At 52.1% G+C, this 16,829-nt stretch overlaps 7 protein-coding genes across 7 annotated transcripts; 3 read left to right on the top strand and 4 right to left on the bottom strand.

Moving 5' to 3' along the window:
- Positions 1-1,065: 1,065 nt before the first annotated feature.
- Positions 1,066-2,569, bottom strand: A1O5_09557 (alcohol dehydrogenase; the record flags this gene model as incomplete). Its single annotated transcript, XM_007750136.1, has 9 exons — positions 1,066-1,154; positions 1,207-1,343; positions 1,399-1,462; positions 1,522-1,831; positions 1,885-1,896; positions 1,947-1,990; positions 2,039-2,329; positions 2,402-2,459; positions 2,513-2,569. 9 exons carry the CDS (start codon positions 2,567-2,569, stop codon positions 1,066-1,068), a joined length of 1,062 nt encoding a protein of 353 aa, XP_007748326.1.
- Positions 2,570-3,585: 1,016 nt separating this feature from the next.
- On the bottom strand, positions 3,586-4,386 carry A1O5_09556 (uncharacterized protein; the record flags this gene model as incomplete). The annotated part of the gene is made up of 1 exon (XM_007750135.1): positions 3,586-4,386. The coding sequence occupies one exon, from the start codon at positions 4,384-4,386 to the stop codon at positions 3,586-3,588; it is 801 nt and encodes a 266-aa protein (XP_007748325.1).
- Positions 4,387-5,546: 1,160 nt separating this feature from the next.
- A1O5_09555 (uncharacterized protein) lies at positions 5,547-6,399 on the bottom strand (the record flags this gene model as incomplete). Its single annotated transcript, XM_007750134.1, has 2 exons — positions 5,547-6,201; positions 6,272-6,399. 2 exons carry the CDS (start codon positions 6,397-6,399, stop codon positions 5,547-5,549), a joined length of 783 nt encoding a protein of 260 aa, XP_007748324.1.
- A 1,042-nt stretch (positions 6,400-7,441) lies between these two features.
- Positions 7,442-8,684, bottom strand: A1O5_09554 (uncharacterized protein; the record flags this gene model as incomplete). Its single annotated transcript, XM_007750133.1, has 4 exons — positions 7,442-7,846; positions 7,899-8,228; positions 8,288-8,421; positions 8,609-8,684. 4 exons carry the CDS (start codon positions 8,682-8,684, stop codon positions 7,442-7,444), a joined length of 945 nt encoding a protein of 314 aa, XP_007748323.1.
- An 831-nt stretch (positions 8,685-9,515) lies between these two features.
- A1O5_09553 (uncharacterized protein) lies at positions 9,516-10,837 on the top strand (the record flags this gene model as incomplete). The annotated part of the gene is made up of 2 exons (XM_007750132.1): positions 9,516-10,476; positions 10,545-10,837. 2 exons carry the CDS (start codon positions 9,516-9,518, stop codon positions 10,835-10,837), a joined length of 1,254 nt encoding a protein of 417 aa, XP_007748322.1.
- Positions 10,838-12,340: 1,503 nt separating this feature from the next.
- A1O5_09552 (uncharacterized protein) lies at positions 12,341-14,208 on the top strand (the record flags this gene model as incomplete). Its single annotated transcript, XM_007750131.1, has 2 exons — positions 12,341-13,235; positions 13,286-14,208. 2 exons carry the CDS (start codon positions 12,341-12,343, stop codon positions 14,206-14,208), a joined length of 1,818 nt encoding a protein of 605 aa, XP_007748321.1.
- Positions 14,209-15,140: 932 nt separating this feature from the next.
- On the top strand, positions 15,141-15,664 carry A1O5_09551 (uncharacterized protein; the record flags this gene model as incomplete). The annotated part of the gene is made up of 2 exons (XM_007750130.1): positions 15,141-15,206; positions 15,317-15,664. 2 exons carry the CDS (start codon positions 15,141-15,143, stop codon positions 15,662-15,664), a joined length of 414 nt encoding a protein of 137 aa, XP_007748320.1.
- Positions 15,665-16,829: the final 1,165 nt, after the last annotated feature.

Below are 16,829 nucleotides of genomic sequence, written 5' to 3'. Positions count from 1 at the left end.
CAGCATATATGACTATGCTGATCCTCACAGAACGTAGAAGGGGCAGGCCTGCTGCGCGCAAAAGTATGGGATTAAGAGACTGAAGAGTGCAAAAAGAAAGGAACTGGATGCACGATGCGCAGCGCAGCACAGCACAACACAGCACACGGCCTCAAACAACGTGTCAACGGCACACCAGACGCACGAGGACAGAAGAAGAGAATCAAGAACAAATATTCAAGAAGGAAGGGACGTGAGCAGGACAAAAGTGAATCATCACGATTTCCTGGGGTGAGTACCGGGTGCACCTACAGAGAAAGGGAGCTCCCACCCTGATGCAAGCGACCCAATCGGTCGAGGCTGGAAGCAGACGTACCTTGGCTGGCGTTTAGCGGCTCAAGATAGAAGTTGTGCCAGATCATGGAGATCTATCACACCTGTGAAGACGCTGGAGAAGCACATTGGCGAGAGAGAAGCGAATCGCGAGGCGAGATGTGGAAATTGTGAACATTGGCAGAAGGGCAAAATGGAGGGAGAAGACAGAGCAAGACAGAGAGAAGAAAGCCTTGGAGTGGAGTTGGAGTGGCCTCAAACACGGTCGGCGCGTAATGCTGGCGGTGGTTGGTCCATCTATTTTGGGAAGCGAGTGGGTCTCCTGGTCTGGTCGTCTCTGTATCGTGAGTGGCTGGTGCTCAACGGCGGCCAAATGCGTACTAGAACAACCAGAACTTCCACCAACCACCCAGGTACCTTGTCTCTACTTTGCTCACTGCAGCGGGGACTTTACAGAGACCTATCTTCCTCTCCATGCACCCAGCGCTGCCTTCGCAGGTCCTCGGAATAGCAACTGCAGCCAATAACTTGCCAGCACACTTGTTTCAGAATCATATCTCCTATCTAGCTCCGTCTAGCTAGTACGTCTAGACATCTCTACCCGGAATGGCCATTTGCAATCTTCCCCAGTTCGCCCAGGACCGACACTGCACCAGCGATATGCTCCATCACGGCAGGTTGAAGTCCACCACAATACGACTGCGCGCCTGGTTAGTGACCACTTTGCTTTGCCGTTCCTGCCGAGACCCGAACTTACCCAGCTACTTGCCCATTCTTGAGCTTCTGGACCGATTCATTGAACTTGCTCAACCCGACCACGGTCGGCTCGAGACGGAGCTTCCCTAGATACAACTTTCAGCTTGGCCATGGTCATTTGTCCGTGCACGCACATACCTCGTCTGGCAAAGTCTAGTGTCTCGTCGATATCGGCCAAACTGGCGACCAGCGTTCCTTTGATGGACTGATTCCGAAAAACCAGCCTTGATGGATCAAGGTCGATGTGGTACTTGCCGTGCGGGGGAATGCCAATGCTGTGGACGGGTCAGCGTGCGCATCTGACCTGGTCGGGCGTAAACATGGGCTTACCACATGATTTGTCCACCTCCTCGAGCACCGAGATAGTCAAGCGCAATAGGATATGATTGTACAGCTGTCCTCTCTGTTAGCCACCTGTCGGGGGGAGATCACAATTTGTGCAGAGCCACGTACCGGTCACAATAACGCCATGAGCTCCTCCTTCGGTTATTTCGAGGACTTTCTTCACGGGGTCTTCCTCCTTGAAGTCGACGAAATGTTCAGCCCCCATGTTCAGGGCGAGTTTTCTCCTCTCGTCTCCAGTGTCCACCACGATTGGTCGGATACCCATTGCAGAAGCTAGTTGAACGCCCTGGATCCCAACACCTCCACCGCCACCGGGGAAGACTGCCCATTGACCGGGTCTAAGATCTGATTCCTTGAGCGACGAGTAAATCGTAGACGCCGAGCACATCACGGGGCCGGCGACGTAGTCGGATACTCCCTTGGATGGGTCAATATATGCGAAGGCTCCGGGCGAGGCATTGGCCCACTTACATCAGGAATGAGCTATATAACAGAGTTAGCCTGTGGTCTCTCACGCCTAGATTGGAACTCACAGTAGTGTAATTCTCTGGCGAAACCACATATTGCTTGTATGACCCTGCAGAAGCGTCAATATCCCTTCTTGCATACGTCAACCCGCACCCACCATCACACGCGCCGCCTGTGAAGACGGCTTTTGCGCAGTATGTCTCCCTGCCGGTTTTACAGTATTCGCAGGAATGGCAGACATCTTGAATTGGCTTGTACCCCGCTCGCTGGCCAACCTTGTATGCCTTGACATTCTCGCCAACCTTGACAATAACTCCAGCGCCTTCGTGCCCGGCACATCGTACTCCCAATTCAGACATCTTGGGAAGATTCCAGTCGTTCAGCATAAAGTGAATGTCGCTGAGGCAGAGACCGGTGGCATTGAGTTTGATCAGAACGTCATTTGGACCTGGACAGGAAACAGCGTGGTCAGTCAAGTCAGGAGAACTGGGGAGGTTCTAAACAACAAGGCAACACATACCGATTTCAGGCACAGGCACCTTCTCTACCTCGACGTAGAAGTCCGGGCCCTCATTTTTCTATCGAGTCGCGTGAGACATTCGGCCAGACTGCTTCCCTTCAGGCCACCTACCACAACACCACCCCAGCATTCCTTGGGAATATCGAAAGTCGGGGCAGGATCACTCATGGCGACGAAGCTTGCGATTTCAACACCGCGGCAAGAAAGAAGACGAGCTAGAACAGGACAGAGACAGCTGCAAGAAGGAAGGAAGGGAAGACGTAGGAGAAAGCGAGTAAGGCCAGCACCAAGAGGTTTTTATGTCTCTCTACCCGGGCTTCAAAAAGTCCCAGGATTGCGCAGAGAACGAGGGGTGAAGGAGGGGTTCCTCTGTCGCAACTCTGCATAAACGCAAAAAGGGCTTCAAATGCACGGCCGGATGGTTCGTGCTTGGAGACCCGAAGTCTAGAAATGCCGAATAGATGGAACCTTGGGGTCAGTGTCATGTCTTCTGACTCGAATACTTCGACATTGAGTCCCACCATGAACTCTCAAAGTGAAGCCACCAAGGCTGCAGCTCCGGAGTGTATATCATGAAAGGGAAGCCGACCGAAGGAGCCTTTCTCCATGTGGACAACATAGAGGGGGTTCTCGTATTACTGCCCCTGCAAGCTGATGACTATTTACTTAGCATCCTCGTCCAAGCACGCGTCTTTTTCAAAGACATTAGTAAACGTGCAGCGGGGTTTGAGGGGGGGGAGGATAGCGGGGCGGTCAAGCGAAGAGACGAAGACTCGACAAATATGGGGAATGAGTATTGGGCCGAGGCTATAACCCTAGCGCCCCCCTTGCTCCGTCTCCGTAGTTCTTCCGACAAGGCTGCAGTCTCCTGGTTTGCCCTCGCCAGCTCGTAGCGCAGTGATCTTTGTCAATGCAAGTAATCCATTTCTCATGTCCATATTTCAGTACCGCCGAAGATATCAGGTTTTGCGCATCAGACCCATTTGACAAAACAGAAGCAAATGAAGCGCGGAAAGAGTAGCTCGTTTCGTCAAAATCCTTGTCCTCGGTAGAGAGCCGTGTAGATGTCTTGCTGAATGTCGGTGTTCTTCATACGCCGCAGTCTGGATGCCACTGCCGCAGAAGTATGGGAACCAATGATGTGCTCTCGTATCGTCCAACACTGAATACCGAGAAGCACGCCCTCAGTCATCGTCTTCACTTGCGATGAAATCTGGGCCTAGTGCTTCCCAGTCATCAACTTTGCTTCTGAGAACCCTGACCCCAAATCCTCGCTTCTTACAAGCGCCGTGATTCGCAACACGAAAGAATTGCCGAGCGTGATGGATCATGGTCGCCTGAAACTGGTTCTTCAACGCTTCGACGAGCCAATTCTCCAGCGCATCCCCTTCGTCAAAGTTGTTGTCGTCGTCGTCACGCTTGCACCTGCCTTTTCCATTCATGTCGCTCTCCTGGGGTCGCGAGAACATCACCATAGCCAAGTCAAGAAGACATTTGATGCCGTACTTGTGGAATTGCGCCTGCGTGATCTTCCGAAAGACGAGGGCCTGCAGCGTCCTCATCTCAAGCTTCTCCGCAAGAACATACAAATGTGCCCCCCTGAGCGCTTCATTTTCGTAGTGGTCAACAGACGTGCAACCGTCTAGTTGTTTAGGAAGCACGTCCTCTCCATGAGGGTTGTTGACAAGTGCGGGCATGTATTCGTCGGTAAGTAGAAACTCGCGGACCGATTGAAAATGGTCTGCATTGACCGTCGTCAATTTCGGATGCATGATGTATGGACCCGGCGCGCCGAGTTTGCTGATCAAAGCCTTCAGTATTGGTGATTTGCCGAGATCTTCGAGGCCCACTTCAATCTCTGCATTGTTCTTTCCTACGTAGATTTTCACCCTCTGATCCGGTGGCTTCTTTTGCAAGTTCTCAAGAGCTTGTATTTCGGCTTCCCTTTTGATCTTGACGGGCGCAGGCCTAGATTGGGGTGACATGTTTGGAGACGTCAGAGACGATGTTCGCCCTAACGACACCGTCGTCGAAGTTCTCCGTCGCTTCCGGGCCGAAAAGGGATACCGTGTGATTGTGCCTCTTGAGCTGGGTTCTCCAACTCCATCTTCATTTATAGAGTCGTCAGAGCAGGCAAATAATGCTTCTTGCTTGTACCTTCGAGCCCTCTCCTCTGCAGTCCAAGAAGGTTCGCCCCAGGAGCTTGACATATCGATGATGTAGATGTAAAGGCACGATGAATGAATGCCGAGGAGTTCAGAGGTCGCTCATTGCAACATCTCAAATTGTGACGTCCCGATTATTGAGAGTATGGTGCTAGGAGCCGAGAGAAAATGCAGGAAAGAAGACTAGTGACTGGCAGATTGAATGCAATTCTGAGAAATTTAAAAAAAGGAGACAAGGTAAAGAGAGATCCAACCGCATCTTGAACTGGGTATCCAAATTGCAAGTGAGGGAGAATCGAAAATAAAAGAGGGAGTAGGTAAAAACATGTCGACTTACTGTCACACGCTTGCCCAAACTCTGGATATTCACTGTTTTGTCACATGCTAATGCGCTGTAGAATGTCAATTCACAGAAAAGTGCACTGGAAAACTTGTTTTGAGGTGGCCGAATCTCTCATTTCCTATTCTGAACACAGAGGTTTTCATCCCATCCCCAGGAATCAGGTCTGAAAAGTAGCTTCACCATATCAGACGTCGACATCAGAGTCGAGAAAACAACCAAAGTACATAAGAGCTGCGAGTTGTAGGTCGCACACTGTGAGTTGATTATTTCCGTGAGATTCTCAAAATCCCATTGAAAGAGCGGAAAGCCGAAATTGCGCCTAAAGCAGGGCCATTAGAAGGAGTAGGGTTGCGATGAACCAGCAATTGTCGTCGGCCAACCTCGAGAAGAAGCGGAGTTGTTGCTGCTGTCAAAGCAGGCGAGGTCCCACAAGACTCGTTGTTGATACCAACGGCCCTGGTAAACATACTGTCCTACCTCACATCATAGCACCAAACCGTCGGGCCTGCTTGGAGTCGATTGTGCAACCTTTTAAATGACTTTGGGAGAGCGGCTGTTGCTGTCAAAATCGAAAGATGTAAGCTGTTTGTCTCACTGATCACGAGTCTCAAATACCACCAAGTTGTGCGTATTTCTCTTACCTGATCTCGACAATGTCATCGATATGATTGCACATGGCCACAAACAGGTCGAAAAACAATTTGCCCCCATTCTCCATTTCCATCTGCATGGTTCCGCTCCTCTTGAAAGTCTTGCGACTTCGAATGATCAGAGCTAGGTAATGAGCGCGGAGTCGCGATTCCGTATCTGGCGTGTGCGCGTACGCATACCGAGCGGATCGCAAGATCACGTCGACTTGGATTCCAGACTGCAACCCCTGCTTCCGAAGAGACAGACGTTTCAGTTCCTCCAGGCCGTACCTCTCGGCAGCGCAGTACACCACGGTGTCTCTGAGGACGTCGCCGCCAGCTTCGGGGAGATAGATTGTCGATGCGTTGTTTCCGCGGCCACCATTTTTTATGAGGTCCTGGGCGTCCTCGAGATCCCAAGTATTTCGGCGCTTGTTGTGCAGCAAGCGAGGATAATAGTCACCCTTGTAGAGAAACTCGAGGACGCAGGACAGGATTTCGGGTTCTTCATCGGGCAGTTCCACCCTCTTCGAGCCGCCTTCAAGGAAGTTGCCTTTCAGAGCAGCCGCGAAGTATGGTGAATGACAGAGGACGTCTTCGTGAGCAGCGAAGAGTCGCTGCTCGCAACCCACCACCAACGTGACGATGGGACTCGTCAGTGTGCTGCATGTAGAAATCAGTATATGTGTCTGCGCGCAAACGGCCATCGGTTGTTTGGTTTGCGGCTGCCTACCTTGCCACTGGCGAGTCGGCGTCCACAGTGTCCTGCATCTTCTTCTTCACGTGTTCGGGATAATTGGTCTTTATGGTCTTCGACTTGACGATGCGACCTTCCCTGGTATTGAACGATCGCTTGAACATGTCGTCGAAAGAGCGCATTGGCATTAGGGGGGGAAATGCAATGATTGTTGATTGTCAAGATCCAGAGATTCACGAACGAGCGAAGGAAGGGATCGAAAGAACGGCAGAAGAACCTATGAGGGTAGTAGAGAGCGTGATAGGTTTTCTTCGGTGGGAGAGTGACGCGCTCACAAAGGAAGCATGTGATGAGGAGCTGCGCAAGTCTTCGCTGGATGACTTCTTCGCCTGCCAACCAAGCTCCGGAGAGAAGGTCAACAGCCAACAGAAATCACACGGAAGAACTTGACGGTTCGGGTTGCTTTGCGCAAAGACAAAGATCGCCGGACGCGCGTGTGGTTTGCCTGCTCGGGTGCGTGAAGGAAGGAAAGGAAGAAGGACAGGAACGGCAGGGCTGTCATATACAACGACTGCGCAGCGCAGGCGGCTGCGGAGGTCTTGGCTCAAGGCAACCACGCCAACAGATGGAGTGTCGAATCATATTGGATGGGCTGCGCCTATCTGCAGGCATGCATGCAGTGCAACTTGCAGTAGTGAGTTGTCGAAACATAGCCCCGGGGAAGACAGTCGAAGCGATGGAGAGGTGCTGGAGGTAGCACAATCAGGGAAAAGCCATCACTTGGAGATCATTTGTTGACATTGTCAGCTGACCGCGTTCGACGGTCACACGCGTCTTGTGCCTCTCTGGCGCAGGCCGCGGCACATACATAGTTTCCAAGACCCGAGATCGCCAACTTGTGACGCCGTCATCCTGCTACCTCTGTGTACATTCCCATCCAGCTATTGACACAAGGTCGATGAATCCGAACGTCGATGCCAACGCTGCGCCGCCTCCAAGATCTGCGCTGATGTCCGATCTGGTAACCTCACCGTAGCCAGAGTCATCTAACCAGGCGGCATTGTGTACGCAATGCCGAAGAACAAAAGTGCCGGTGTTGATGCGAAAGTGCCTGGCATATTGGATCGCCCAGTCAGGACTGCTTGTGAGAGTACTCGATCGTTATGCGCCCGGTAAGTGTGTGTTTGGTGGCTTCCATTCGGTCGTCTAGAAATAGGTTCGCATCCTCGAAGTCCAGCCATTCGCCTCCACATTCTTCTGCTCCATCTCAGCAATTTGGTTGCCTTCTCGAATTTTCCTCTCTTTGTCCTTTCGCGACTTGATGCGCTCGAGGATTTCAGGGGTTGGATTCTCGACCGATTCTGGCGTGGGTTTAGCGCAGCCATGTTGAAGAGCATCATATCTGTCTCGACAAGCATTCTGGGAGAAGTTGACCACAGGCTGGAGGTTCGCAGAGTTAGTACGACTTGCATCCAGCATGTCAATGGTGGGACATGCCTTCATTCTCTTCATATTATCAGCCACCATGCGCCATTTCTTCGACTCGATGTCATCTTTGAGCCTCTTGACTTCTTTTTCGGTCTTGATAACAGCTTGCAAAAGAACATCGTCCTGCGAGCTTGTCAGTCGCCGTCTGTGTGCCCCTTCGATTCCTCATACATACATCTCCTTCATGCCAGTCCGTTAAATCTGCGTCGAGCAGATCGTCCTGCCTCTTTTGCAAGGCGGCCTTGATGCGCCTCCAACGGGTGCCGATGGTCTTTGGGTTGTAGGCGGTGCGACCCTGGTCGATGAGAGCTTGCGCGATATCCTTCTCGAGAAATCGAGCCTCTTTCATACGCACAATCAACTCGTCATCAGAATCCAGGTCCGCGGTAACCTTTTTAGCCACAGCGGGGCGACCTCCTTGGATCTTCATCTTCTTGATGTCTGCTGCATTGGTAATTTTGCCCGATTCGAACACGCGGCGACGCTTGGGCTTGGGCTTGTGGCTCTATCGGATGTGATCAGTGATGCTGAACAAAAGAGAAGGTGTTACATGGATGGTCTTACGTCCAGACCCAGGTCATCTTCTGCTTCGGACTCGAGATCGGCTCCTCCGTCACTATCATCGTCGTCCCAGGCTTGGTTCCCTGCGTCTCTGCCACCTTCCACAATCGGACCACCAACCGGTTGACCAACATCTGCTAATATTAGACTCAAAAAATCTCGGAAGCATTTTCCGTCTTTCAGGAGGCCTTCAACCCGATGACTTGCCTGGGGGAAAGTACTCGAGATCCAGCTGCTGGTGTGCGAAGTACGGGAGGCGGTGGGCGCTCTGGTGGTGGACGACTGCCGGAGCCTGTTTCTTTGTGTTTTGGTTTGATTGCTTACTGCGGAAGACGAGAGGTCTGCGCTCCATCTGGCGCGGGGCCGTGAGTCTTTCGAAATATTGGGTATCGACCCGCATGTTGGGCGTGTGAGGTAATCAAGGTTCGGTCAACACTCAAAGGAGGGCGCGTAGTCTTGAGACGGAGAGCAACAAAGAAAAGAGGTGTTGGAATGACCGACACAGTGTCGCTTGTAGGCGTAAACATGCAGTTGGGAGTGACGGACATGGCAGGTGAACGTGAACGTGAATGTGAGGTGAAGTTGAGGGTAAGGGCGATGGTTGTGACACTGTACCAGTAGGTCAACAATCACAGTCACTGCTGACCCCGTGACCCCTGATCTTCTCAGCCTCTTCTGATGATGATCCTCTCTAGCCAAGTGAAAAAAGACTGCTCGCTTCAGCTTCTGTTGTCATAGCAGTAGGTATTCACATCCTCATGCGCTCCCCTTCTCGAACCGGACCATCTTCAACATGCACTGTCACTTACTCCGACACCTTTAAAGATCTGTGCTCCATTCTACACGTCTACGCCATGTTCCCTAAAACCCTACATCATTTTGGTTACTCGCCGCAAGGCTGTCAGCCGTCACCTTCAGAGCAATGCCGCAGCATGGTCGTCTTTTGGAGACACTGATTGGCTGTTGGTGGACATGGCTGTGCCAACTTCTCGCCATGACGTCGATGTGGCGCAAACACCACTTAACAGTCCCCTCGATATGACCCAGCAAGGACCCAGCCAACCTAGCACCTTCAGAAGGGACATCCTCTTCATCAGTATTGACAGTGTGATACCCTTTTTCTTTCGTCTCCATTCATACCTTCATTCTCTCCTTTCTGAGGCATAGGCCCCTTTGAACTTGCCCAAATACTATTCTTACCCATAATTTCAATCGGGTGTCTGCGAGCGTCATGGCAATGGAATATATCAATTACATCAAGGCCAAGGCCCACCTTGTAACCTCGCACAAATCTGAGGCGCCAGTCTTGTCCGAGGAAGATGAGGAGTTCCTGGATCGCATCACATCTCAAGAAAATCCTCCTCCGCTTCCAGCCCGGCCGGGGGTGCTGACACAAGGCAAGGATGCCCAGATCGCCCTTATGGACGGCGCCCAGAACATCCCTCTCCCTCCTGAGACTCCAAATGAACTCAGCGAAGAGCCTGCTATGATCCAGCAAGACGAAAATGGCGCAACACAAGGGGCGCCGTCTAAACCAAAGACCACCTGGAGCTGGCTCAGGCGGGACAGCCGAGACGTCAAGCGCCAAAGGAACGAGGCCACCGCTGCTGGTTTAGAAGACATCGCTGCTAGTCTTAAGAAGCGCGAATTTGAAGACAGCGAGGAAGAGAAGGAGGCCAGGCAGGAAGAAGAGGACATGACCATCGTGCTGGAGCGGCTCAACCTGGCGGCCGTCAACAATCGCGTCTTCTCCATCAGCGACGAAACGCAAGAACTGCTACAGAAATTCAACCTGATCTTCAAAGATCTCGTCAACGGCGTGCCCACGGCGTACGAAGACCTGGAGAGTTTATTGACCAACGGTGACCGGCAGCTGCAGAAGACTTTCAATTCGCTCCCGGCATTTTTGCAGAAGCTCATTGAGAAACTCCCAGAGACTATGACCAAGGGGTTTGCGCCTGAGATGATGGCGGCGGCTGCCGAAAGGGCGCAGAAGAGCGGGGTCAACATGGAAAACGCAGGCAAGGCAGCTGCTGCGGCGAAGAAGATGGGATTCAAGACACCTTCGTTGAAAGAATTGGTGGGCAAGCCAACAGCCATCACGGCGGCGCTTAGGTCGATCATGAACTATCTCCGGGCGCGGTTCCCGGCATTCATGGGCATGAATGTGCTATGGTCGCTGGCATTGTTCGGTAAGGGCTTTCTCTAGGCCCCAGGGCGACCGACTGTTTCCGCTTCTAAACTAACCTTTTTGGCGCAGTGCTACTCTTTGTCTTCTGGTATTGCCATAAACGTGGTCGAGAGGTCAGGTTGGAGAAAGAACGGCAGCTCACCGAAGAGGAAGTGCAAAAGTTGGACGTCGACTACAAGGCAGAGCATCCGGATGAATATCCCACCACGACAGCCGAGAAAGGGGCATCAATCCAAGAAGTGCAAGCTGGCATGGAGGAGGTTCAGGCCGCAAAGGAAGCGGTGGAGGTGCCAGAGCAGCCAGTGGAAGTGGAACCCAGGGCAGTTTCTCCGTCGACAGCAACGGCAGCCTCAGCGCCGTGATGAATGGGGATTGGACTGGGCTGATTAAGTAGAATGCACGCGTGACGACCTACCGGATCATGATGATGACAACAATGACGGCAATGCGAGTGTGGAGGATGTTTGGGTTTGGGTTTTTCCTCAAACTTTTACCCTTTTTTTTTTCACTTCCGTTTCAACTTGGCGACTAGCGGTTTGGCCTTGGGAATGGACCGGACGGGGGGCTGGAGATGATTCGGGATGGGGCTTTGGTTGGGCAACAGCGCGAACGACAAGAACAGTGACTCTCAGTGGATTGAGGTGCCCAGTAACCGGAGGCTTCCCTATTTGTTAGTATTTTGAGATCGAATGATTTTTCTGCAAGCTCCGAGTTTCCCTCACATTTGAGTTTTATAGAATTTTATGGGAGTCGCACTCACATGGCACGTGACGAGGGGTTTTGCGTCGAGTCATTGGAGAATCAATAGAGTCACTGAAGACTCAATGTCTGGGTAGCGATTGGCTGCGCTTGAGGCACGCGAGGGGCAGGATGGAGAAAAACATCTGATATAATTTTTTGAAATTTTTTTTTTTTCGTTAAGCCTTTTTGGTTGGAGCCCATGGGTGCTCCAGAACAGCCAGAACAGTACAGAGGTCAAATAGTCAACAGATGCCCAACAATAGCAGAAACAAGAACCAAGATGCAAGTGTGTCACCAATGGTGCGCATCTACGTAGCTCCAGATGCCCCGAGTACCTAGAGCCGATCAAGAGCTGGGAATAAATAGCGGTGTGCATGCTCTGCGAGGGCCTGTGGAGTTGCACATCGCCAACCCGCCTCGGTCCATGGGCTCGATAGGCTGCATACCCAGTAGGCAGGTAGCTAGTCCAGCCTGGTGAGCCCTTAGTGCCTCTAAGTAGAATGACTCCAGCAGTGGGCGTCCAGGCGGAATGGAGCCACCGCTCGCTCCGCAGTCACCGCAGGCACCGCACTGTGCCGCACAAATCCCAAAAGCCTCTTTCTGCCCTCGACTTCTCACCTTTTTTTTCCCTTCCTCTCTTTTCCCTCTTGCTACAATCCCAGCCAACTTCACCACCCGCATATTATTACTACCTGTCAGAGCATCGGCCAAGCATTCTTCTTCTATATCGTTCGAGGATCATCTTTTGCTCATGGCCTTCGCTGCTTTCTAGACGGCCGGGAGGCTCCCTCTCCCACCTGCGGAGAGGGAGTCTTCTCTCGTGGCCAGTCAAGCAGCTCCAGCAAATCCTCGTTTCGATATCTACTCTTTCGAGGCTCTACCCGCGTAGGAGCTCCTGTCCACTGTTGTCCTCGAAATTGCCCCATTTGCACACCGGAACGGCACCCACTTGTCCTCGCGACACGAAGGTGCTGAGCACGATATTTTCACCCCCAGGACGATCACTCCGCCCACCTGCCCCCTCCGCTATCCTCGACATCGAACCTCCCCCCCCCCATATTATCATCCACTCTCTACATTCTTATTTCTTGACAAGGCATTGAGTTTTTGACTTTGAATCACCAATGTCTCGCCTGTACACCCGTAACTCGCGGGGTCGCCAGCCAATGCTGGGTTCCATCAAAATATCAAAGTCGAAAGAACACCCCAACGACACATATGAGCCGAAGCCGAAGAGGGGCAAAGCAGTTCGCAAATACACGGTGACGAAGAAATCGCCTGGCAAAAGGAAAAGAGCAGACAGCCCGGCCGAAGAGGGCGACGATTTGTCCGACTACGGGTCTGAGACGGCAGGGGATGCCTCAGACGAAGACAGCGAGGATGAAGCCGATGACGAAGACGATCTGCCAGCAGTAAAAGCCCCGTCTCGTTCGCGGAGATTGAATGGGGCGGGGCTGAAGCATCAATCCATTGTACCGGACAATGTCTCCCTGGCTAGCAGCTCTGATAGTATGTTCGGGGATTTTGAAGACTACTATGAGGATGACGAAGACCCAACTCTCTCCCCCGAAGAGAACAGGAAGCGTTTCGAAGAAAAGGTCTTTGCAGAATCAGACGATGACAACGATGTTTATCAGGCAGTCGATGACATTAGCGATTCTGACGACGAAGTCGAGGGCCAACAGCAGGAACTGCTCGCAATGCTTTCCGAAGAAGGTCAGAGCGATGCCGACTTCCTCCTCAACCAGATCGACGGCTTGTCCGCCTATGGGTTTGGAGATGAAAGCGAGGGTTCCATCTACCGCTTTGCCTCCTCACAAGGAAGTGACAGTGCCACTGAAACCGCTCCCGAGAGACGGGTGCACTTTGTCACGGATGCCGATCCGACCATTTACTTCCCCATGTCAGAGTCGCCCACCATTACTCGTGCCCTACTGCCTTCGGCACTACCAGACTCCGGGTTTTCTCGCCACGGTGCTGACAGACGTGTTGTCGGGCTGGTCGATGATCTGGACGACTGTATGTTGAAACGTGATTTGTCCGTGTGGATGATGACTAACGCCCTGCAGCTGATCTGACCGACGACTGTTTGCCGGAGGAGGCCCTCCAAAGCACACCCCATGCAGCCGGCGACGAAAAAGAAATGTCCCCCTTGGCGTCTCCGCCCTCCAAAAAATCGGGCAAGAAGCCAGCTCATCGTCGAGGGCCCCCTCGCGGCATCTTCATCGATGAAGGCGACAAGACATCGGGCATTCTCGACCCTTCGGGCAAGATTATTCTCATGACCAATCCCCATTTGCTCGGAGAAGAGTTTGCGCGTCGATATGGAGCATCTCAAACGTCCAGTCCAGACGTGGGCTTTGCCGAGCTCATTGAGGAGAGCGATGCTGGTGATCGCGACCCTACTGAACTGCTGGCTGGCCCGAGCGCAGACATCATGCTGGCCAGCCTCAATTCCGCGATCAATGACCCATTCAATCAAGGACAGGCGGTTGGCCCCTTGGAAGCCTTTTACCCTACCAATAACTTCTTTTTCGATGATCTTGCTGTTGACCATGGTGACCTAGCTGGAGATTTCCCGACGGATGGACTTGGGGAAGATGTGATCAGCCTCACCGACGTGATACAATTCGACAGTGGTTCCGAAGATAGTGACGGGCCCACGTCACCCATTTTCATGCCTCCCAGTCAGGACCTGTTGAGTCATGATTTCTCCCATCTCAATAATGGCAACGTGACGGCTTTCCGACGCAATGCTGATCCATCCTTTGCGGCCATGAGCCAGCTGCCGTCATTCCTGGACATGGATTACATGAGTTCACCTCTTGCTACACCAGCACCCTCTCGCCGCAGGAAGAAGAATCATGCCTCTCCATACACCTCATCCCACTACAAAGGAGTGACGCCTGTCCAGCGGATGCGGGATCCCAACAATGGACGGGCCTCCGACCCCGTGACTCCTGCGAAGAAAAAGCGTAGGCTTATGACTTGATGAAATGACGACGACACACGATGGTCTCGTTTTCCATGTCTCATGTGCGGTCGTCCGCTTGGGACGAACCATGTACGGGTTTATGGATCAAATACCGGCGTCGAGCTGAAGAAAAGGGGGCTTATTGTTTTTTTTTTTTTGTTTTTTTTTCGGAGTGCCCTCGCAACCATGAGACCAATTTTTCTTCTCAGCGTTCGGAATTCAATTGACTTTCGACTTAATACGAAACAAAAATGAGCAATCCGGTTCGGGAAAAGAGAATGTGCGAGCTTTATGATATCGGAATAGGGGAAGAGCGTCTCCAACGAGGACTTTGGCTTGTTCACTCTCTCTTTGCTTTTCAAAGGGCTGATGACGAGATTATTCGCTTTTTTTTTGGCGTTCTCCAAAGATTTCGCATAGAGACTTGTAGAATGCTCTTCGTTCTTTCAATTAAAGATTTAGACATTAATAATCCCACTTGTCTATCAATTGTTTCCCAGCTCATGCCGTCAATAAGGGAGGGTTGCTTGCATGATGTCATTCGTTAAGTAGGTTTATGCGTAGTGTGAGTGTTGTGGAGAAGATACCAAGGCACGCAAGTCTGTACCCAGTAGCCAGCATGGAGCACTGATCTGCGCACCCGCATCGAACATCGAAACACGACACTCGAGAAATGCTCCAAATCCAGCTGGCGCCTTCCTTGACCACCCGCTTCTCTGCCACGACTGCTGCAACCGCTCGACCTGCCGGTTCGGGCGTCTGGTTGAACAATGTCGGTGCCAATTGTCCCTTGCCTCGAGTAATATCGTGACGGGACGCCGAGCTGGGCTGGAAACGGCGGGTGGCGACATTTTTCTTGTCGCTTTTCGGTCGGAAAAGTCGACACTCCGCGTCGTCAGAAGCTCAGGGATTCACCGCTTCGAAAGACGCTGTGCGATCCACAAAGGACAATGGCGTGGTATTCTCTTCTCCCGGCGCAATTGACGGTGTACGAAACATGGATTGTACGTGCATTTGTAAGTTGCGCCGCTTCCCATGCTTATCCTCCATGTCCTTCTAACCCGTCTCCACGTGCTCTGACACCCCGGTGACGTTGTTCTCTGACACTGATTTAATGTGCTGCCAGCTGATTCTGGCGTTCATAAACATGGCCCCTTGGCTCCTCGCCATCCTCTACGACGTCCTGTACTACATTGGCCGCCGGATCTGGCATGAAATACCTGTTTGGGGCGGACGGGCCAGGGGAGAACACCGACCGAGAGCACCCAGCCTTCGTGACCGGGCGAGGAGGGTGAGTTTTAGAGATCTCATGAGCGGCGGTATTGGGATGGGCACGGGTCGGGCAGAGCAGGATGATCAGCTCGGGAATGACAAGAGCAAGGGCCAAAAGGGACACAGAAGGGGGCTAAGTGCGCAGAGTATAGAAGAAGAGAAAGATGAGGAGATGGAGGATGAGGAGGACCGCAGGACATGAAGCCTTGTTGAGACCGCAAAATTATAACGATATACAGCCCTACCACCGAAGGCACGACAACTCCACAGATGAATAGATCCCATGAACACGACGGATAAATTTGAGATGAGACGGGATGGCACGATTTTAATAAGAACGACTGTGAACACGACGACCACGACTAGAGCCAATGACCACCCCAGGGTTTCAGAGGCCACAGCATGTTAACCAAGCAACGCCGCCGGCTCACCTTTTCCACACAGCATTGACGTGCGAGCTATCATTCGCCTTGCGTCCTACTACCCGACACAGAGAAACTCTGCCGAGCGCGAAAAGGCGAATCTAATGATTTTGCCGCCTAACATAGGCGATCGTCGAGGGGCATTCTACCTGAGACGGGCGAAAAGCCTTTGAAAGGACAAACCGGCGGTCCCCCGAGATCTTGAAGCCTTCTTCCAGGGACTTTGCCCAAGCCATACGCTCTCCCTTCCGCTTTCCCAACGCTTGTCTGAGCGAACGAGTCCGCTCGACACATCGAAAGAGGCGAGGTGAGCAAGAGAAGGGAGAAGGGAGAAGGGAGCAGGGAGAAGAGGCAGGTGAAGAACCTATCTACCTAGTAGAGACAGACCATTAAAGTCCCCGATATGAGGTATGATTTTTACGAGTGAGACAACCTTGGAAGGATGGGAATATGTCATGTTCACAATGTTAGAATACCTAGGTAGGATAGGATAGGATCAGTCTTATGTTACGGTACGGTGGTACAGTAGTACAGTAGATTCCAAACCCGACTGGAATGATACGATACAGGGCTGCAAGCCGCCACGTCAGATATCGAAAAGAGGATTGAACTTTGGAAGCTTATCGATTCTCCATCTCCAAGGCGCGAGGTACCCTACCTACCTGTCTCGCTAGGGATGGATTATACACGGAGGCGGCCGCGAACAGAAGAGATCGGGCATGCCTTTCAAGCTCCCGACACGCCATAGGGACCTACAATATATCGGATACTATACCGGAAATCCACCTCTTGATACGTATTGCGATATCGTGGCATCGTCACAATCTACCTTGTTTGTGAGGGGGGATAAAGCCAGCCTCAACCTTGGTGATGAGGAGGTACGAAGACAGTTAACCACGTACCCTACATATTTACCTAGGAGTAATGTAGGTAGGTGTCTATCTA

The sequence above is a fragment of the Cladophialophora psammophila genome, assembly GCF_000585535.1.
Source record: "Cladophialophora psammophila CBS 110553 chromosome Unknown aczJe-supercont1.16, whole genome shotgun sequence".
Taxonomy (NCBI): domain Eukaryota; kingdom Fungi; phylum Ascomycota; class Eurotiomycetes; order Chaetothyriales; family Herpotrichiellaceae; genus Cladophialophora; species Cladophialophora psammophila.
The sequence above is the reverse complement of the archived record's forward strand: the minus strand, read 5'-3'. Positions and strand labels throughout refer to the sequence as shown.